This window comes from Macrosteles quadrilineatus, unplaced genomic scaffold (genome assembly GCF_028750875.1).
Source record: "Macrosteles quadrilineatus isolate MER2022 unplaced genomic scaffold, UCM_ALF_1.0 Scaffold_4__1_contigs__length_99947679, whole genome shotgun sequence".
In the NCBI taxonomy this organism is placed as follows: Eukaryota; Metazoa; Arthropoda; class Insecta; order Hemiptera; family Cicadellidae; genus Macrosteles; species Macrosteles quadrilineatus.
In genome coordinates this window covers 22203539-22227582 of record NW_026542597.1, presented here as the reverse complement: position 1 = coordinate 22227582, position 24044 = coordinate 22203539, and the positions used below count along the sequence as shown (strand labels likewise).

At 34.3% G+C, this 24044-nt stretch overlaps 1 protein-coding gene across 2 annotated transcripts in view; it reads right to left on the bottom strand.

Annotated features, from left to right (window-relative positions):
* LOC128993230 (uncharacterized) overlaps positions 1-24044 on the bottom strand; it is a 119207-nt gene that overhangs the window by 3581 nt on the left and 91582 nt on the right. Inside the window, exons 1-2 of one of the 2 annotated variants that reach the window (XM_054416997.1) lie at positions 8127-8178; positions 116-344 (exon numbers count right to left, since the gene is read on the bottom strand). In XM_054416997.1, coding sequence (XP_054272972.1) covers positions 116-310 — 195 coding nt within the window. In that variant the 5' untranslated portion in view covers positions 311-344; positions 8127-8178. Of the gene's footprint in view, positions 1-115; positions 345-8126; positions 8179-24044 lie in introns of those variants that run through there. The other variant, XM_054416995.1, reaches the window with a different exon arrangement.

Below are 24044 nucleotides of genomic sequence, written 5' to 3'. Positions count from 1 at the left end.
CATTACATGATCTGGTATCTTATCATGAAGGATGACCATTGTACAAAAAGATTACTAATTTAACAAATATCATATGTATATGGACACAGGTGTATTGCAACCCGCATAAACTAACCTGAGCCTTGACTCTCCTTTTCCACGCCAGCAGTTGGCGTGACTGCGAACGATGACGGTCACGTAACTCTCTGATGACTCTCCTGGCCTCCTCCAACGTGACCACCCCCTCGTCCGCCTCCGTGGGGCAGACACTGTCCTCAACCATGGAGCCTCCATCCTCCAAAGTCGAGGCACCATCTTCCAGCGTAGACATTCCGTCTTCCTCTCCGTCTCCAGGCTGGGAATCACTGCAACAAAGTAAGTATGGTTTATTGATTTTGCTTAAAAATGATTTGCAAAGGAAAAACTGTATAAAAGCTTGAATTATAAATACCTATTATTAAAAGAATGAGCAGTCGTTCAATCTTGGTCTTTATTGGTTCTTGATCATGCTTATGAGAAATACCGTCCGATTAATTACGTTTTGGATGAGTTTCTGTAAAACGTCATCAGGGCAAGATACAATCGAACTGTACTTTTCAGTTAAATGCTGCAAAGCTGTACTTTCGATGAAAATGGATTCTTGCAACACGTTTGAAACGTCCAATTTGAATACCAAGATTCTAAATTTTACTTTAACTTTTTACTTAAATTTTATGACAATCAGTAAAAATTTTTAATTTTTGATGGGGGGGGGGTGCTGTCCCCCATGCCCCTCCAGTAACCTCTCATGTTAGGTAAGTAGAAAAATGCCATAGGCTATTCACAAGCTCTCCCAGCCGAAAAGACACTCTTAAAAGTTCTTCCAAATAAAAAGTGGATTATGTTTCACAGATCTTTTGGTACTTACGTATTATACCGACCACACCTAATAATTATAACCTAATCCAACCTAACCTAAGGGTGGACTATGTTTTTGGTTAGGTTAGGTTTATTTTGTTATTTAAGCTAGTTAAAATCTTATTTGGAAGTCGATTCATCGGTCGGTATGACACGTGAGTCCCGATTTTTAAATATCATTTAACAAAATACAACTTCACAACTCTATGCGTTGGCAAAGAAAACCAACTTTATTAGACTTTTAAACCTTTGCACTTGTAACTAATTTAGAAAAATCAATGATTCTACAGAACATCAAGATGTGATGAGCCTCGTGGTGGACTACGACGCGAGAACAACGTGTTCAAATCCCGAAACATCCAGCACAAACATTGCAAGGGGTTTGGACCCCATTTCCAACGAATTACTCTTATAAAAAAATGCCAGTTTTCTGAAGAGGGTTAAATGACACGCAAAAAAGCTTGGCAACAAACCATACACTGCATTGTAAATTGAGGGACAGAGGCGTCCAGTTGCGTGTTCAAGTTTTAATTAGTTCTGGGAGTAAATGGCGAGCGTGAGGACTGAGGAGAGCCGGCGAAACCAACGGTTAATTACGATGTAATATGGTAATGACGAGTGTTCAAAAAACAATGTGAACGATTTCCTCGCTTCAAACACGGTTGTGGTGATTTATTATTGTAGGCAATTCTAGTTTGGAGGAAGGTTGATGACTTCGTTGAGTCGTTTTTGATAGAGATCTGTATATTTTTGTAGTTTGTATTACAGTATCTGTGTATTATCTGTGTATTTGTATCTTTGCATCTTGTCATCTTTGTATCAAAGTCACGTTTGGTTAAAATGTCTTAAATGATTAAGCCTTTTATGGTGTTTCTCAACTGAAAGCGAAATACGGGCGTCTATATGTACGATCCGAAATAAATCTCAAAAGTTAAAGCAATAGCTATAAGATTGCTCCAGTTTAGAACTAGCTTTGAACAATTTTAAAGTTAATTAATGTTAACAATAAAGTCTTGATACTGTGTTGTTTTCTAGAACCATCAACTATTCACCTCATTAAACATATGAATTCCTTATTTAAAATACGTGAAGGCGATTTCTACGGAACACTACTCCTCCGATAATAATGGACGGATTTTTACAAACTAGCCTATGTGTAAAAATTAAGTATTTTTTGTATAGAAGCCCCCTTTCACCAAATCCTGTAATAAAAGTCTTCGGGCTTCGCCACACAGGACATCAAAATCCCCATGTATTTCTTGTGAAGAAAAGATTTTGTTTACTTAAACAGACGAACAATTTGTATTAGTTACAGCTGTTCATAGTAAACACACACGATGCACACAAGATCATTCGATTTCACAGTGAGTTCGTTTTCAGTTTCGATAACTGAAGTGGAGAGGGCGTTCGTTTTCAGAGTGAGTTCGTTTCCAGTTTCGATAACTGGAGAGGAGTGATTGATTAGGCTACATTATTTTTGAGTTGACTTCTTTTAAGTCATCGGAAATTGTGACTGTTATTTGTTTTGAAATATAACACCTGTAATACTTTACAATTGCTCGAATTCGAGCAACAGGTGAACTAGTAATATTAAATAGTAAAATTTTATAGGCCTAAATATTTTGATCAAACAAATCTTGGAAGTACCATTGCAATATACGTTTATTTGATGACGCAGGCTATTATTGTAATTAAGATCACCAATGTCCATTCAGATCGATATTCAGTTATCTTAAAATAGGGAACTGTCAGTTTTGTTGAGAAAGATTTCTCAGAGAAGAGAAACACTTTCTGGAGTGTCTCGAGACAGAGTACGCTACTGACTGGAAAATTGATCCACTTAAAACTAGCGAGACGGAACCGGAGAAGTGGCAGTGTTGCCAACTTAGGGCAAAATAAAATATAGGAATTGTTATTCATGACAGGAAATAGTGAAAATGAGACAGTAGTTGATGAATAATATTGGATCGTGGAGTAATTTGTTACAGTAACAAATTAACTGCAAACTTAGCTATTAAACAATATAAAAGATATGTGTTTGGAACCCTTGATCTTTGGACCCAATGGCTATGACTTAAGAACCAGATCTGATCTTAATCAGTGGCTAAGTTGTAATTTCTTTTGTTGTAAGTAACTATGTTATGTATTCTTAGTTCTTGCAGAAATATTATATACAGGGTGGATTGGTACATCTCAGTGTGACAAAATTTTGTTGGTGTAAGTACAAAGTAGGCCTAAATGAAGTGTGATGATGCATATAAGAGGTTCCAAGTCTAAAAATTAGCTTACCAATGAAATATTTTAAGTTTTTAAAAAAATAACCATGTTTTTATACTTAGGCCCTAATACAGCAATTTCTCAATTACCTGTAAATGGATTTGAGTAGGGAATATAATTATCGTGATCTACATTAAACTTTAAATATGATTAAATAAAATGACGGAGGATCAGTAGTAAAAACTCCATTATAAATAGACTGAAAGATAAAAATCATGGTGCTTGATAAAAATTTAAAAAATATTGGTCTATTGCATTTTTATACACCTTGACCTTGTATACAAGAAGGTGGTCATATATGTTATAAACTGGTTAAAACACTTTGGATCTATTTACAATGACATTTTTACTATTGCTCCTCCATATACTTTTATATTATTCTTATTCAAAATTATAGAAGAACACGAAAACTACGTTATCTAATCAAATCATTTTACAGTTAATTGAGAAATTGCTGTATTAAGTTTCAAAACAAGGTTATTAAAAAAAAATTTAATCATTCTTTGGGAAGCCAATTTTTAGACTTTAAACCTCTTATATGCATCATCACACTCCATACGTTTTACTTACACCCACAAATGTTTGTCACACTGAGTACCAATCACCCTGTGTATAAAAATGTCTAGTTCAAAAACCAAGAAAGTAATTATAATCCCCCCGCCGTAGCAAACCTGCCGACTAAGCAAATGTCCATTGGTCTGAATTAAATTTCAATACAATCTATTTAAATATAAATATACAGTATACAAATTTGAACGAATCGTGTTTTTGGCCTCGGGGGACATCAAAATGAAAAAGTAAATCGGTCTCGGGCCTAGGTCTTACCGTGCCACCTACAGTAATAGCTGCCACCTACAGTAATAGCTACTATAGGGAAATTCGATAAACACAAACATCATCCATTTATTCGACCTCATCGTTTGCTTAATTTTACATGACGCCCTAATTGGCGTCCAAAAGCTAATATTATGGGAAATTTGCTAAGATATCAGAATTACAGTAAACGCAAAACTTTTTCGACAAAACAATAAAATCGTATAAATGCAGCAACAGTATTAGTGGCGACGATTGCAAACGCAAACTGTAGACGACGATGACAAAAGACCCGTTACTCAATGCAGCGGTCTGAGGTCTGACCTGGTTACTGAGCCGCATCTTGTCTCAGACCTCGGGACCTGGAAACGGTGGCTCAGTGGCTCATCTTATCTTTCCGGGAAACTAACATTCCATTTATACAAATTGCTCATTAGCTAGATATAAAAGTGCTGTATTATCTAGGCTACTTCAAACATTGCATTTGTTTGAAATTGCCTTGAATTGAAAGTGTGAAAGTTTCTCTTCACATAAATAAAGTTTTTTAAATATCCTTCAAGTACTCACGTGTTTTAAGGAAACAAGAGGGGAATAAATGCAAATCAACAGAGCTGGGTCACCGAGTGATTATTAATTATTACTAACAATCGGTACACCGTCGGTTCGATCCTGAGAAGTCAGTTGGTTGTTCGATAATTGACCCAGTTCATGATTATTGGGCTACTAAAACATACAATCTATCTTTGTCTATGAACTATGAGCTGCATTTTAGTTTACGTCCTACACTCATTCGAATGACTATATCGATCGATATACCGATTATTCGATACATCAATTATTTCAATCGATTAGTTAGGTTAGGTTTCAACCTAACTATCCAAACTTGATATAACAAATGAAATAATCGATTTAAAAATCGATATATTCATTCAGATGAGTGTAAGACGTAAACTAAAGTGCAGCCCTGCTGGCGTAATTAATTTGCTGATTGCTGTGGTGTTGTACACAGAATTTTTATGGACACAAATTGAAGGGCCAACTGGTCCATATAGAAAAGATATGCCTTCTCCACTAAAAACGCCACGGAGACTAGAACAGAAAATAATATTGATCATAAACATAAAAAAAAATTACGTCACTGGTCCCAAACAAAATAAGTTTATAATTAATGATTCTATTTTGTCTGTCAAATGAAAACATATGACAGCCAAAATAGAAAACAATACCGTGATAAGGCTATTGATTTTCATTCAGGCCAGTGACATAATTCGTTTAAGGTTTTAATCATTGACTATACACAGAATATACTTCCCATGTGATATAAACATTTACATATGAAGCCAAGAAAATATATGAAGTTCGGGACCATCTCACCAGAGTTTACTAGTGTATTGGGTTGAATATTAATTAAAATCAATGCATAGCAAACAGCTGATTGATTTATCACTTGACCAGAATATTGTCATTAGTTGGTGACCATCTCAACAGATTGCACCACGTTTTGTCCCTTCAAATTTTTACATTACATGGGAAGCCTATTCTGTGTATAGTCAATGTTATAATCCATACAATAAAACTTTCTGTTTTATAGTCCGTGCAGTTTAAAGGGAAGGTTTCCTGGCTTCCCCACCACGTTTTACATTAAATCTATTGATCAGCTGATCAGCTGACAGCTGTTGTTTCTAAGTTAGGTTGAAGGGATGGAATCTCTTCCCCTCAAACGGCCAAAATTTTGTGAACAGAGTATAATACCCGTGCATTTATATAAAAAAAATTGTGAATGCACGAAGTCACAGAGAAGTAAGGACTCTTTGTTGTCAAGTAAAGTTTTCTTCTGCCTTTCTTGTTTACTTTCACAGCAGGCTTAACTAAAATTGTCATGTAGCCGTAAAATCAAAAAGCGATAAACAATTGCACAATAAATTCATTGTAACAAAGTATTGAAGGAGTAAATGACTTGGAGCATTGGAGCGGTGAACCGATACAATTTGTATACCGTAATGCACCGGAACGTCTGTGAGAATGTCTGCCACTTCAACGGTACTGTTTGACACTTCACCACTTCACTGTGTTACACTTCATCTACCTACACTACTACACTACTCCATTTCCCCATTACCCCACATACATTACTCAATCCCCGGCCACAAAGACTGCAACGGTTCCATTACACATTTGCGGCTTCGCTTCTCACGACTATTGCAAACATGAATATAAGCGTGACATACAGTGGTTTGTTGGTGAGGGTCATGAGTTTGAGAGTTTGTATTAAAACCAACACAGATAACGTTATCTTATTTAAAATTAACATAGTTGATTCCACGTCGAATGTAGCCTTTAAAACAGTGCATTTATACATGTGTAGCCTACTAAAAAAGTTAATAAACCGATAAATCAGTATTACACAATATCATGATTAAATAAAACAGGGAACTTTATCATATTAATTGAATTACCAATCAAAGGACTTAGTTATCGGTATTTTGCTTTTATATGACACTAATAATTAAGTTAATCGATTGTTAAAACATATTAGTGTTATTTTCAAACGTAGGTAATCACTATTTTATAGCTTTTAAAATACAGAATACATTATAAGGGTATGTATTTCTATTTTACTTTCTATTTATACTTACTTTCTATTTTCTATTTTATTTCTATTTTATTTCTATTTCTATTTACCAGTATTTCTATTTTCAATTTTCCCTTGCATTCTGGAGTGCTCTACTTAAGTGCCTTGAGTAGGTTTTTATTAACTGCTTGATACAATAATGCTGATGAAGCTAAAACTCGTTCTTAGATTTTATTTAAATTAATTTCATTTTTATTAAATGTTATTTACGCTATTAGAATTTTTTACGTTTTATTGTGTGTAGAGAACTGTATAAAACCCTACTCTTGTTACTATGTAATGTCGACATTTTGTTAAACAGCATCATTACAACAGGCCAATGAAAAATTACATCTGGGTAACGGACTTCGCTTGGAGTCGAACCAGCGACCTAAAACCACCCGGCTACCCTGACAATAATTTTACAATCACAACATTTTTGTTTTGTCTGTGCAATGCCTAGACTAGCGTAATATTTTTGTTACAGTTTTACATCGTAGACCAGCCAAAATGACTCTGTGAAGATTGTGCAAGACAGGTAGATTATTTGATAAGAACAGCTGTAAAGTGTAACACATTAAGTGAAAAACAACTTACCTTGTTTGGTATTGCGATAAGAAAACGTTTAGATGTAAAAAAAAATCAGTAATTATTAAACTGTGTACATAAACTGCCTATTTCATTAAGTAAAAAGAAATTGCCTATATGAAGTAAAAATAAGTTATTGACACAGTTCCTAATATTGTATTGTAAAAAAGATGCGACAAAAATGTATCTCGTTGTAATATAAAAAAAACTAGAAATTTTATTAGTTTAGCATATACAGAACACTATGTTAATAATGCTAACTAGGCAACCGTTAGCTGCCCAATTGACTTTAAGCAATACGAACAAGAGAAGTCCAGAAACTTGAATCATAGCTCTTACAGAGTTAGACTGAAACTTCGGTTACTTCGGTAACTTCTTTCGTTTGGTGGGAATCGCCAACTAACAAACTTCAATAATAGCGTTATAATTTCGAAACTAGTGTAGACATCATTTTTACTTTCATACGAATCTGCGTCAATTTTTTTTAAATTCTACTAGGACGTAGTTAAAAAGCTATTACTGAGTGTGCTATTGTCAAAATTATATTTTTATCTTAGCTCTCGATACTTCGATAAAGGCCTATTTTTGTTAGATGAAAAATTCAAACGTTCACAGAAAGTTGTTCTACAATTTTAGTTGAGTAAAAAGCCGGCGTGAGTGACAGGAATTAGTACTGAACCCTTAATTAGAGGAAATAATAATTAAGATATATTGCATCTTTTTAACATTATTGTAGGTCTTTTACTAAGCTTAATTTTATTTCATTTGAACAATTTTAATCTTAGTTTCAGAAGCTTTGCCTCCCTAGATTAAAACCCCTGTTTCAAACGAATGAAACTTTGTCACTACCAAAGGCTTTAGAAGGTTGGGGACGACAAGTGTCGGGACTGCTACGGAAATGACCCTAATTACAACAGAAACAGGTTTACAAACCTAAAAATACGTTTAAAATGTACATTACCCAATGAATGGACTAGCGAGATCGTCGCACTGTACGAGCTTGGCGCTGATGTGCTGAATGACATTGTGACAATGGTATCAGCACGAACCGAGGCCAATGACCTGTCGTGCTGACGAAATACCTCGCTGAGTTACTCAGCAATCTGACGCGATATTCAACTGAGCGGTAGAAAAACAACCAGCGCCAATGAAAATAAAATGCCCCGATAAACAGAAGTGGGCCTGAATCGAAATCAGTTGAACTCAAGAAGTTCTACGGATTCAAAATCACGTTTATATTTCATCACGTGCAAGACTCCAACTCTTGATTAATTCATACACTATGTTATACTTTAGATACAACATAGACAACACATCCAAATGTAAATTGTTAAGTCTTTTCTGACGTGTTAATGGTTTGCTACGTTTGAGAATATGTAAACTAAATGTTTCCATACTTTTGTGTTAAATTTCACTTTTAAAAGTTTTTTTTTTAAATTTCATGTTTTTTTAATTTCATGTTAAAAGTAAAAGGCATATTTTTCTAAAATCAAAGGATGCCTTCGGATAGCAATAAATTAAAAATTGGTAGCTTCAGGATAGATTAGGTTTAGTAGTCTTTTAGCAGAATTGAAACAAGCTGGAAGTCGTTTTGAGAGGTTATCTTTACATAAAAATATTTCGTTTTCTAGCTTTGTCTGTTAATTAATGATGCAATATGACGAAATATATTTTAGTTCACCACACGGGCAAAAAGTTACTTTTTAACACTCTCTCCTTTTCCGACTTCTGCTTTGTCTCGATCGTAAAACTTGACCTCGGGTCAAAAAGAGTCACTTTAGGCCCTAGTGATGTAATATACTATTTTTAGATTGATAGAAACAATAATAATTATAATATAAAATTTTGTTAACAGTGCGGTAATAAATGGAACCCTGAAGTTTTACGCAAATTGGAATAATGAAGGCAAATGGACTCTTAAAAGACAAGAGGTAGCCTATTGTGCATCTCTCCTCTTCCATCGACCTGGACCCGGTATGACGTCACAAAATGTCAACTCGTTAAATGTATATGGTCCATTCATTTTACTTACTAGGTACTATATGCTGCATTAGTTAATATGCAAAATACCCCCGTTGCAGCAAACCTGCATACTAAGCGAATTTCCATTTACCCGGCTTGATTTCTACTAAAATATTCCCTATAAATTTTCAGATTTATTTCCTATTCAAATAACATTAATTTTAGTGAGTAGTAAGGTTTGCTGCTACGAGGAAGATGTTGAGGTGTGTTTTTTCAATTGAAATATTGATATCTTAGTATGAAATAAACCAAATTGCCAAATTTGATTAAAACATGGGAATTTTAAATTTACAATTTTTTTTATTTTCTCCGTAGTCAATGAACATTCAAAAACACTTCAATATACTAAATTATTTGTTTTTTTAAGCTCTTCAAAATAGTCTAGAGAGAAATTTAGAAATTTAAAGTTTTTAGGGTCAAAAATGAGAAAAACCCATTTTTACCCCATAAAATACCCCATAAACCCCTGATCCCATGGTCCGATTATGCTGGTTCGCGAACTCGTTCGAATAAATGTAGGTTTACACGTTTGTACCAAATTTCATCAAAATCGGATCAATTTTGCTCGAGTTATCGCGCTAACGGACACATATATAAATATATACATATGAATTTGAACGGATGGTGTTTTTGGCCTCTGGGGACCTCAAAACGAAAAAGTAAATCGGTCCCGGGTCTAGGTCTTACCATGAGACCTACGGTAATAGCTTATTCCCTATATGGGAAATGCGCTAAAACAAGTACATATCTACACCTATCACATTACCTAAATAAAGGGGGTTAACAAACTTTCAATAGACAATAGGAACAAGATGAAAATGAAATTGTTTCAAAGGCTCATAAATGAAAAATGAAAACATATAAATTTTAATCTTTACCCTTACTTATATTTTGTATTTATAAAACTGTTAAAACAGTCATTTACGTTTGTTTCAAATGATACTAGTATATTGTTTTAACAGTCAATTAACTTAATTACTAGCGTGAAATTAAAGCAAAATACCGATAACAGAGTCCTTGATTGGTAATTTAAATTGATTATATCTAATTTATTATGTAATTCATTCATGAAATTGCCTAATACTGAATTATCCGACTACCGGTATTAACTTTGTTCACTCCAGAGTTTCTTAATGGTGTAAAATAATATGTAAATAAGACATTATCAGTACAAAAGTAATTTTACACTTAAATTTTAAGAAGATAAACTAGTAAAATGATATATATCATGGTTTACTAGCTTCCTGGATCACTAAAAGCTAAATGGTTTAGCAATGATATATTTATAAATCTATTTTTCATTATTTTAGTAGCCAAAATCCTATAAACCTTTTAGTATGATCATAGACAAATAGAATTTGTCTATGGTATAACAAAATTAAATATTGGTTTGTTCCTTAAAATATTAATTTACACCAAAGCTCCACCATTCAGAGAGATTTAGGATTACGAGGGGGGCAACAATGGTCTCTTGGAAGTGTTAACTTCTTTCTTTGAACCTAAGTATCAAACTGCAGGCCACTGACTGAAACAGTGAACTTCTTAGTATACAGAGAATTGAGTTGTGATAGGTATAGTACTACTGTGTTATTTGACGAGATAAGAGTCAGGAAGATATACTGTTAAATTTATATTGCCTAATGTCTAAAATGATCTCAAACAATGAATGATACACCACACAACTGAAGAACGGTTACCTGATTTTTAGCTGCACTCTATTATTTCTGCAAAAGATTAAACTCTGTTTATTTATTTATTTATTGCATACACGGCAAACGCCATTTTACAGGAGAGTTGAGTTGAGATTTATAGTTAGTGCGATCAGTAATTAAATATTTTAACAAGTATGAAATACTAATAAATAATATGAAATATAATAATATGAAATACTAATAAATAATATGAAATATAAAAATATGAAATACGATAACAATACAGTTTTGATTAATAAAATATCATGATTTACAGGACGTGACAGCTATACAGGAATGTTGCACGAAAAACAAAATAAATAAGAAAATTTAACAACAAAAACAATCATAATATAGACTATTAACAACAAAAACTACATGACAAACCATTTTGAACAAGACAATATAGATCAATTACAACAAAAACAATATAAATAGACTATTTAACAACAACAACAAAATAAATAGACCATACAACAGTACAACAGAAGGAGAAACAGATGAGTGACATTTAACAATATTTCACTACATGTGCATTCTTCTGAGTACGGCACTCGTTTCGGACTTGAAGGAGGAGACACTGCGGCCAAAGAAGTTGACGTCTCCGCAGATGCTGTTCCCTGTGCGCATCAAGCGAGGTACCGGACTGTGCTGAATGTAAGAGGTGGAGTAGTGATCTCTTTTAAACAATTGTTGATGTCTGGAATGACGAGGGACGTGGAAGTCAATCTTTCCCAGCAGCTCAGGACAGTCCAAAGAGCCATTTACTAGCTTGAAGAGGAATACTGCGTCCATCAACTCTCTTCGAAGAAGCAACGGCGGGAGGCCAAGAAGCTGACGAATCTCGTTGATTTCAACTTCAGTGTAGCGAAAACCCATCTTGACTCCGATCAATCTAAGAAAACGGTTTTGGACTTTTTCTAGTTCATTAACCAATCCCAGTTGAATTCCAGAATTGAGCGGACGAGAGTCATATAGAGAGATTTAATGGTGGTAAGAGAAAATGGTCCTCTGGTGGCTCTGAAGATGAAACCGAGAACGGAGTAGGCCTTGGAGCAGATGCGAGATATGTGAGCGCCAGGGTGAAGGTTGTATGTGAAGAAAACACCCAAGTCGCGGACCTCTTTGACAGACTGCAGACCTTGAAGACCAGTAGTGGCGAACTACCGGTTTTACCCCACTTGGGGCACGTTTTCCCATAAGAAATAACATGGGATCATTTTTTGGCCACTAAAACCAAAAATCCTGATCTTTGCCTAAATATCCCTATATAATTGTCAAACCTTATTTCTTACTTATTCCCCATAAATATATTCGATATTAAGCTAAAAAAGCTATTTCTTATATTTATTGACCCTTACAAGTGTAAATTTAGAGTAGAGGCAATAGGAGAAAGAGTCCTCACTTTAGGCACGTTTTCCCCATAAGAATAACATGGTGAGCTTTTTTTGACCACTTTTTTAAAAATCCAGCTCTCGGCCAATATACTCCTATATAAATGTTCAATACCATTGTACAACTTCATTACTATTTCAAATCCACATGCATTCACATGTATATTCTCAAAATCATCAACTTGACAGTGCGAGGTTTGTACGCGAACTCGTGCGCGCTCCCGGCTCATGGCGCGCTCCTGGTCGTGCTCCCGACCTACGGTCAGGCTTCTCGTCTCTACTGGTCTAGTCCTGGGTGGGTGACCTCCTGTTGAAGTAATTCTTAATTTCTAATCTAAATTTTTAAAATTTTAAAAATTTTGAAATTTTCGAAAATTCTATAAATAGAAGTGACATTCGGGTGTTATTTCATTCTGGACCATGAGGCCCACCTGTCAACACTGCTCCGTGTTGCTCTCCACCAAAAGTAACCTGATTCGCCACTACAAGGTAATTCATCAAATGAAGGTGAAACTGTGCAAGGTTTGCAATTTAATCTGTGATAATAATGTGGCTTTAAAATCACATATATTACAAAATCATAAGACTTGTAATTTCTGTAAAACGAATGTTGTTGGACATTTTAAAAGACACGCCAATTCTTGCATCAAATGTCCATATACAATGATTAAATTTGTTGGTGAATCGATTAGAGCTAACCTTAAAAATACTCTTCAGTCTTGTCCTCTTCCGATAAAATGGACGTTAGTTAGGAGAATCAAATTTATAAAATATTCAGTGGATCAAAATGGAAAATTAGTCAATGAAAAAGAATGTATTGCAGATTTTAGAAGCCTTACTACCTTAACTATTGAGAAGAGAGATTTAAAGCCTCAAATTGAAAATGCACTTTTAAAGATTGACGCTTCCATACACAAATATCAAGCCCAAGGCAGTGGATGGATATATGACCATACTAAATATTGGCTAAATATTGGCTAAATATGGTAATTGAAACAGTTCATCTGTGAAGAGCGTGTGAACTGCATGACCACACACTTATTCTCATTTAGGTCCATAGAGTTGATTCGACACCAATGAATAACATTGTCAAGGTTTCTCTGAAGGCGAGCGTTGTCATCCTTTGAGGAAATCTCACAAAAGAGTTTCAGGTCATCTGCAAAGAGGAGAAACCTAACGTCCAGAATATCTACGATGTCATTTATAAAGATGTTAAATAAAAAAGGGCCAAGCAGAGACCCTTGAGGGACGCCAGAAGTGACACTAAACGGATCCGATAAGGCCAACGAGTGCCTTACCACCAAGGAGCGATTGGTCAGATAAGATTTGATGAAATTGAGAAGTGCACCGGTCACACCATATGCCTCCAACTTGCCAAGAAGATGTTTATGACTTACTCGGTCAAAAGCCTTCGAGTAATCAAGGTAAATGCAGTCAACATGCAGTCCCTTCCCAAATGCCGAAACAATGTAGTCCTCAAAGAGAATTAGATTGGTCGAGCTGGATCTGCTCTTCCTGAAACCATGTTGTTGAGTGACTATGTGTTTCCACAGTTCGAAGTTTAGTCCTTCAAGTAGGCCTACCAGGCTTTCAAATATTTTGCTGATGATGGGAAGGAGGACAACCGGGCGGTAGTTTGAGACATCACTGCGGTCTCCTGACTTGAAAATTGGGACTATGATGCCTGATTTCAAATACGAAGGAAAAATGCCAGAAGAAAAGAAGCAATTGAAAAAAATAGTTAGGAAGCAAGTCTGTGACACTAATAAGATAAAATTCAAACGAAAAGTGTTTTTGACCTCTCGACATAAAAAAAAGTAAATCGGTCCCGGGTGTAGCTATTTGCGTGTCTCCTACGGTAATAGCTTCTTCTCATTAGGGAAATTGGCTAAAACAACTGCAAAATAGATAGTAGCTTCGTTAATATTTAAGATTAGCCACGATTTTCAGACAAGATCTTTCAGTAAGATGCAAAATAACGTGAGATCATAGACAAAGGTAGAATAAATAATACAGTACTAACAATAAAAAATTGTTATTCTGTCAATGGTGAAATATCCGCATCGAAAGTTAGTGCTGGAAACACAATGGTCAAAAATAGCTGCGTATAGTTTCAAGCCTTAAGAAAATCCTCCAATTGTTCAGACAACTGTCTCTTTCGGAGAGATGGCTTAATTTGTTGTGTAACAGCTTTAGTTGTTTCCCAGTAAGAAAGTCGCTGGTGTAAAGATGGAGGAACACCATAACCTGTAATTTCCATTGGTCCAGCTGTGTTTACCAGCTTTCGTGAGCGTGACTCGCAGTTGTACCAACTGTCGCACTTGTGTCAAGAACTGGTGTTGGTTAATATACACGAAAGTACAATATAGCTTCCGCATTGAAATACATGTCTTGAAAGGGTATACAAGTTCACTAGATCATACGAGTCTATTGAATTTTGATAGATTTAAAATCTCTCCTTAAAATGACGGTCAAAAGGTTTGACGACCAAGTGACGTGTCGGTCAAATAGTTCGGCTAAATCAAGAATGATCATTCATACGACATTGATAATTTTCTATAGTTATTAGTTGAAACATATTTTCCATATTAGTAGAATCTTAATCATCTGACTAAAACAGACCGCAAGGACGGATAAACGGAAAGATTAGATGAAAAGGAAACTAATAAAAAACTATTGTAAAAGCTTAAATTTTATGACGAGAAATTATATGTAATATTTAAATTTCCATTGCTTAAACAAGGCTAGTAACTTAAATTGTATTTTCCGTTCCAACTTTTTGAAAATTTCTAACAAAAATCGAAAAGTCGAGGCGACACGTGAATTGACAGAACTCAAGAATGGTGGTCGGATAACACAAAATATCGGATAGCCGAAGATCGGGTAGTTGAGGGGTTTTTTTTTATACTAGAGTATAATGTTTAGTAATCAGTGGTTTAGTTTCGTTTTATGTTTCCTAATTCAAAATATATCTTAATGAAATTCAGCTTGTGAGAGCAATGATGAAAATAACCTTGACATTCTGACAAGTGCAGTTTGAAGCTATAGATGTTGCAATGGAAATTGATTGAATTGAAGACTAAAAAAGTTGTTGAGAGTATTTAACAGTGATTGAAAACTGCATAAGCAAAAGTTTTGGACTGTATACCCCTCAGTCAAACTTTGGCCTCAAGCATCAAAGTCCAATATAGTCACTGCGCCAGCAAAACATTCAGCAAAATTATAAACTCAGGAATCATGCTTGCATAGGATTATTCAAGAAGTACGCTATACAACCAATATTACATTTTTACTCTTTGATTGGAGATGCTTGCGTTTGTGGCGATTTGGGAACTCTAATACGTAAATGACACATAGTAACCTATATTCTTATATTTCCCATACATTACAAAACAACGTACAAACGCAGGACATTTTGCTTTCATTTTACGAGTATTAACTGTACATACAATTTTCATCCTGTTGTAAGATTCTAAGCATATAATATTTTATTAAGTTTTGTTATGTTTGTTTTACGTTGGGTGACACTTGAGTACGGGAATGTCGTCTAACCCTTTTGGCCAAACATTGATATACGACTACAATGTAGGCAAACTAAGAACACATATACTTCAATGTTTGTCTTCAGTTTCGATGTGTTATGTGTTCTTAGTTAGCATACATATTATAAAATCCAAGTAATTACAATACAAGACTTCTAACATTGGTACTATTTTTGACATACAAATTCTACCAAACAATTAACCAGCTAATGTTACAGGGTATAGCAATATTGTTCATGTGATCATCGTTTTATGTTAAAAGTTACACGAACTTCAAGCTTAAAATAGTTTGTAGTATTATAATGAGTCTGGTAACAGGATCTGAGGGAGGAAGCCCTGAAGTGAGCCGCGTACCAGCTGACTCTAAGGGGGGGGGGAGCCGCATACCTGACTATCACCTATACGTTAGCCAGCATGTAAATATTGAAAATTAACTATAATTTTTTATTACTCGAAATTTATTGGTTAACTCAAAGTCGCGTTTACCTAGCGTAGATTTCTCTTAGGGTCTACAGAGGCAAAAACCAAAACACTGTTCGTCCAGATTTGCATCAATAAATATCAGTACAATTTTTATCTAGAGGGTGGGAATTGAGTAAAACCAGAGTTATAACAGAAAGTTTCACCCCAAATTTCTACACAGTGGCTAGAAGTGTCCTTTAAAAGTAAGGAGCGAAAACTATCCGGAAGGCAAGGACTTATTATGAATAAACATGAATTTATTTATCGATAACTTCTTTTAAAAATTGAGGGGGACATCTGCCACCCCCCCCCCTCTTATCCCACTGCGTATGCAATCAATTAGTTCTATTACTACTATATTGTACGCAAAATGGTAAAAGCAGTGCTAAATGCAGTATATTGTCTTTGAGGTAACAGACCTGCAAATTATTTCATTCAACATTTTGTTTTGTTTTGCCTGCTGTTCTGCTCATTGTGTGATTTTTTTATTTTCCCGCCCTAATCCCGTTTCCCTAAATCGATTGTGATTTTGGATTTGTGTTTTTTTGTGTTGTTTCTAACAATCTCGTTTCGATTTATGTTCGTTATACCTGAGGACGTTTAATACCTCTTGTACGAATCTTGGCGGAAACCAATACTGTATAATAACTAGTAAACAATAACCTCAAATAACACAAACCTACCATCACAAAAAAATGAGCTTCAATACAAAGAATACAATTCTTTTGAACACAAGTTAAAATACAAAATCCGACCACAATACCAGCATTGAAGCCTCAGATGGGAAGTGTAAGCCTTTAGAGACAGAGCTTCGATTGTTATATCAATACCACCCACAACCCACAACCCGCCTGAGTGCAACTGTATAGGGTATGTTCTGTCCTATACAATGTAATCTGGTCTGATTTAATCAAACCTGTTTATATATTATTATATTGCAGTTTAAAGAGAACGCATTACCATAAACATTGTAAAATATTAAACACGTACTTAAGAGCAATTTCAGTTTTAGTTTATACAAATTAATTTTGAACTAATTCCTTTTTTTGATATTTTATAATGGTTTCGACATTAATAAATAGTTGTAGAGTAAAAGAGAGAACTACTGATACTTTTTCAAATTTTGAAGAATCTGGAATATTCAGCATCAATATTACTGTGAAAAAATATGTTAATAATTGTTGCCCTATTTAAGTTACTTCTATACTCAACTAAATACAATGATCCAATTATAAGCAATAGCTCCTATTCTGTTTTTATAAAAAATGTAAAGCACAAATCCTCAAATTAACTTTTTTAAGAAAATAAAGACAATTTTTCCGACACCAGCACTCAGTGTAACAAACATTAACCAGACATAAAAAATAGTTTAATTGGGAGAACAAGTTTAGTTAGTCGACATTCGTTTTCTCTTCGACTTTGATTTAACTAACCCCTAAAAACTAAAGTAAGATCGTGCTCATACTTCAAACTAATTTAAATCAACTTTCTGAGATAGCTTAAAAACTTACGCCAAACAAAACTCAAATGCTTTTGTGTCTTTTCCGCCTCTTTACATATTTACCTGTAACAAAAAAATAAACATGTTTATTTATACATAGAAAAATTGCTACAAAACTCTGTTATACCTTTGGCTATTAACGATCATTACTATCGTGAATTATACTTTATTTATAGAAGTAGTAGGATTAATATTGTAATATGGAATCATGTAAGTATAATAATTTTACTAAGAGTTTTTGTAAGTAGTATTTTTAATACAAACTTGTAAACTTAGGATAACAAAAATAAACGCCAAATTAAGTTTACTATGAAAAGGTTTCGATTAGATTATTTCGATAGATCGTCCGTATATTTTACTTGGGTATGGCAGCCCAGGGAAGCTTATTCTTAATTCATGGTCTTCCTATCTCTCAGGATTTCCCTTGAGGTATCGCACTATTTCTGGAAAGATTTACCCAAGATTTGCCTCCATCGCTGAATTTCCTAAAATGCCAATATAATCAAAAATGTTTGAATTTGCTCATTCCAGTACAGAAGATAAAAATATAAGTAAAACATTGAAATTTAAATATCAAGAGAGACAAAAAGTTGAACACAGTATTGTTAACGGGGTAAAAGTTTAATTGTTTTTGACGTCAACCAAAATTAAGTTAGGTTTTTCAACAGGTTTCTCTTTAATGTACGTTAAATAAAAATCCACAACAGTTTAATAGTATATTTCATCACTAGGGCCTAAAGTGACTCTTTTCGACCCGTGGTCACAAAAGTGAGCGAGGATTGAAAAGACACTTTTGCCCGTGTGTTGAACTATATTTTTCGTCATATTGCACCACTAATTAAACAAAATATCTTACAAAACAGAAATATTCTGTTTTAAATAACCTCTCAAAACTACTTCCAACTTGTTTTCAATTTAATTTGCTTATGGAAACAAACAGCTGTTTAGTAAGTGATTCAATCTTTTTCGTCTATTACGATTGTGTTAGTGTACGATATACTATCGATATGTAACTATTTACAATAAGGCAACAATTAACAACCGATTAAACAATCGATACATTTGATACATGAAATCATGTATATAATCGAAATTTACAACTGAGTTGACCAACAGCTGATTTTTACACCTTAGGGGCTAGAAAAGCGTTTAGGGAGTAAAAATACTACTTTAGACCCGCACCGCATATGTTAGACGAAATAGAAATTCTTGGCTCAGGAAAGTCAGACGACTCAGTAGCCACAATACGTTGTACAGTTCCACAGAAGTGCAGGAAGAATCCTGCGAGGAAATCGTTATTCCGAACAAGTACAATATGAAAAAGACAAGCTTGACTAGTGGGATTCCTATACAAAGAAGCCGGTGAGGACATCGACTCTGTGGCTATTCTCTACGGGAAGTTCCTCTTACAGTATAAGCTAATAGGTGATTCAATCATAGATACACATACTTCCTTATAGATTTGTTATCTTTATTGATCAGCTGATGACAATTTAAAAATATCCATTGTTTGAAGATGATTTTTGTGATCACATGTTTATAGTATTGGAGGGATTATTGTAGACATTTAACATCACAATTAGCAAACAAAAAATAAATTTTGCAAAACAGGTTTTTTAACCATTTCTATCTTAATTTATGATATATCATTGCATTGTGATTGTAATTTAGCTCATCATAGTTTTATCACTTGAAATCAAATTAGATACAAACGTTACATTTGTAAAATACACGTAAATTCCATAAGCTTATCAACTGTGTACCTTTGGTAAATTAAATGAGAAACAAGAATTGCTCCGCTGTAAAATTCCAGTTGTTTGTTTGCAGAGTTGTATTCAAGAAGGAAATTAACGCCAGTCAAGATAAATATTAAGTAATTAGAAATTCCTTCGGCTGCTTTGCTTAATACGCTTTCTAATTAAAGGGCATTGTACAAAAGGTTGTACGAAACAACCTGATGAAATGAATACTTGCGTTTTAGAGGATAATGCTCCCAATAGTAACAAAATAAAATTCCTTTGGTGGAGAATACATCCTCCAACTAACTATGATCCAGGGTAAGGTTTTGTTAGTTTAATTTTTAATTTGTTTATTTTAAAATGTAAACCACCATTAACTCTGCTCCCAAAACGACATCTGTTGAGTAAGAAAATGACGTTTCACATAAAATATTATGTATAAAATTTGTACATTAAGATATTTCTACCCAAGGTTCGAAGTCATAAAGAATGTTATTAAGAATGTCATAAAGAATGCTAATTGTTGAAATAAATAATATTATCCAACCCAAATCTCAAGAGAGCCTTTGGTAATTATAAAATTCAATTTTATTATTTATCTATTGGTATGGCGGTGATATTCGAAAAATAAAATATATACTAAAAACTAAAACAAAGCCAGGTGAAGTGAAAGTGTCGCTGCCGGGGAAAATATGAAAAGCAAGACATCGTTTAATAAACATAAACCTTCGCTGGAGTTTTAGGAAGATATTCAAACTTGAGAATACGCTTGATGATTAAGTTTTCCAGTTTTCTTCGCGCCCACAGACAAATCTTTATACACAAAACTTTGCAGGACACGTTTGGTTGGGGTTGTAAACTCTACCCCTCTTTACCTGTCATCATCATACTGAAACTCCACCCTCTTTGCCTGTCATCATCATACTGTAAACTCCGCCCCTTTTTGCATATCATCATCATACTGTAAACTCCACCCCTCTTTGCCTGTCATCATCATACTGTAAACTCCGCCCCTCTTTGCCTGTCATCATCATACTGTAAACTCCGCCCTCTTTGCATGTCATCATCATACTGTAAACTCCGCCCCTCTTTGCATGTCATCATCATACTGTAAACTCCGCCCCTCTTTGCCTGTCATCATCATACTGTAAACTCCACCCCTCTTTGCCTGTCATCATCATACTGTAAACTCCACCCCTCTTTGCATGTCATCATCATACTGTAAACTCCACCCCTCTTTGCCTGTCATCATCATCTGTAAACTCCGCCCCTCTTTGCATGTCATCATCATACTGTAAACTCCGCCCCTCTTTGCCTGTCATCATCATACTGTAAACTCCACCCCTCTTTGCCTGTCATCATCATACTGTAAACTCCACCCCTCTTTGCATGTCATCATCATACTGTAAACTCCACTCCTCTTTGCATGTCATCATCATACTGTAAACTCCGCCCCTCTTTTCCTGTCATCGTCATACTGTAAACTCCACTCCCCTTTTGCCTGTCATCACCATACTGTAAATTCCATACTTTATTGCCTACAATCATCATACTATAAACCACCCTTTCCTCCTTGTTTGCTTTATAGTTGAAAATAGATTAAGGACACGGTATAATTAAGTTAGTTACAACTTTGTCATAAACAGTTCATGTAAATGTTTTGTATGGTTCCAGTTCATGTAAATGTTTTGTATGGTTAATGCTTAGCTCAACTCACATAACCCATTAACATCGTGCTGAAAAATTAAAAGAACACTTTTATCTCAGCAATTTCACGATTCGTTGTGTTCAAGTGAGTTTTGCAATCTGGTAAGGTCTTTAGAAAGAAATTAAAAGTTAATATTGTCCCCACTAAACAGCTATGTTTGCGAACAAAAGGTTTTAATTTCCTCTCGCACTCAGAGGGTGACATTAGGCGGAGTTATGAAAACTTGAAGGGGAAACTTGATGAATTTTTCATCGCCTGTGGAGTGAGTCGCTTCAGCTGTACAACACCCTTTGCTCGATCTAAACTTGTTCCCGGTGTAAAACCATTCACTCAAATACTTTTAAATATAAACAAGTATTTATTATTTTCTTTAAATAAAATGTGTTTAAAAATGAGAGCCTAACAGGTGTTTTGCAGATCTCTGAATAAAAAATGGTTCAAATACTCGGACATTGTTGGTTTAAAATTCTTAGGTGATTAAAAATATATTAAAAAAAACATTTAACATAAAAAATCTATTAACACCTTAAAAACCATTAACTTTTGCAAAAAGGAGATCTGTTTTTTTTAGATCATAATATAAAACAGTCGTATCAATAATCGTTTGAATGACAATTGTAGATATGGTTTACCTGTTGCATCGAGTATTAATGTTTTATAGGTTTTTGTTTTACTTTAAATTTCAAATAGTATATATAAATGTCCATTTTATCTATAATCTAACGCCAAACACTAGTTTATCATCAAAATGAAGTACTGTATTTTAAAATCATTTTACTAAGTTGAATTGTTCCCAGTGTATTTCAAAAGACCCTAAAAGGGTAAAAGATATAGTTGACTCTTGAAAACCACTCTGATGAAAATTAATATTTATGAAATCAGCTGAGAGAGAATTACGGTGGCTGAAAGTTTTTTAACGGTCCATTAAAAGGTGATCAGAGGGTCGTGTTGTTAACCTATATGGCGACCTGAGCTTAGTTGAGCCCTTCTAATGGTTCCACTTTCAGGTCATCCACAAACGATTTTATATTTTGTCGAAATGAAAAATAAAAGAATAAATTTATGAATTTTGCAGAGAATAACATTAAGTCAAACACTGACGGTGTTCCTTAGATTTACCTAACATGTTTAATGCAAGGGGGTGGAATAATGTCAGGGTAACCAATTTTATATTTATGTGTTCTCTTTACGGAAAAAAATGTAAAAATGAATTATTTTTAACGTTTTACTTTTTAAATAAAATCTTTAAAATAAATTAATATTTAACTAGATAAACTAGATAGGACGTTTCAAATGAAAAATTAACTCATTACGTATATTTAAACTGGTTTCGTGAAGAAAAAAAAAACTAATTCTCCTTATTTATCAGTAAGATAAATAAAGTAGGGTTTGATTAGTTCAATGAAAAAACATAAGAGACATAATAGTTATTGCTTGGTAATCAACGATTCTCTATAAATATTTCCTGTATTTACTACAGCTCTTCTCGTTGGTTATAAATATAAATAAAAAACAAGTTTATAAGATTGAACGTACATTGTTCAACATGTTTTTTTAAGTTAATTAATTTGTATGGTTTACTTTAAGAGAGTACATTATAGTTTTTTCATGTATTGAAGACCAGAATATACAGAGCGATGACGACCTTATTAAAGTGTGGGTCGTCATAGTGTTCTTTACACCAAAGTTGAAGGAAAAGTTTGATATTGCCATTAAGACCTAACCGAAAGTCAAAAGTTTCAAGGTAAAGAGCCAAGGAACTTCTTGGTTCAGTTGTTACCGTTTCTTTTCAGTATATAGGACTTGGGTCCAGGAAGTAAAATAGACTAATAAAAGACAACTTATCAATTAGTTTTTAAGTGAACTGTACAATTAGATGTCTCCAACATCTGGTAAATTTTTCTGACTAAATTAAGTTTAAATTGGCAAGGCAAAAATTTGAAGGGAAATCAGTTTGATGAAGCCAATTTTATAATAACTTAGTCTTTTGTTAGTTGTGAGTTTAAGTATATGCAATTTGAGACGAAGTCGAGAACTTAAAACGATCGAGAGCTGCAAAACTATTTCGGTCCGTGGTACGAACGCTATTTTTCACCACACTATACCCTATTCACCACAATAATAAGGCACAGTGATAGTCAACACAAATACAACTTTAAGGTTATGTGAAGAAATAATTTGAGGAATCAGCAAAACTAATAATAAATAGTTGCTAGGCAGCGGCGACAATAAAAAAATTCTATTGCAATGCTATGGATAATGATTGTGTATTAAATATGCATTCATGTTTTAAGAAAGTAAGCGAGCAGCTGATTTTGCGGCCCTAGGGATGCAAAACCTACTCGGTCCCCAAATGACGATGACAGCTGGCATGGCCAGCAAAACATAACTTTCAGCCAACAATTAACGTACGTAAAACAGCTAAAAGCATCATAGTGTGGTAAACAATTTATTATTGAATTAAAGTTGCGAATTGGTCAACATATAAGTTCTGATATCAAACTCGACGTCATAGGTAGGTGGCATTGGTCTTATATGATTGGTGGAATAGTGGAATGCACTTTATCCAAAGAGGGCGCTATTCAATCACTTTCACACCGAGAAAATATACGTTATTGGATGTAGAAAGGAATAATCACACGTTCCATCATATGGTTCCTGCCGAAATACGGTTCCAGCTAATCTACACTTAATTGTTTCATAGCTTCATTTGATCAAATTATTACAGGTCTTCCTAATCATTGCAGCATAGTATGAACAAAGTTTGCAACGGAATAGCGTCTTGAAATGAGCTTAGAATGGGTTTTAGTTTTGAATCGA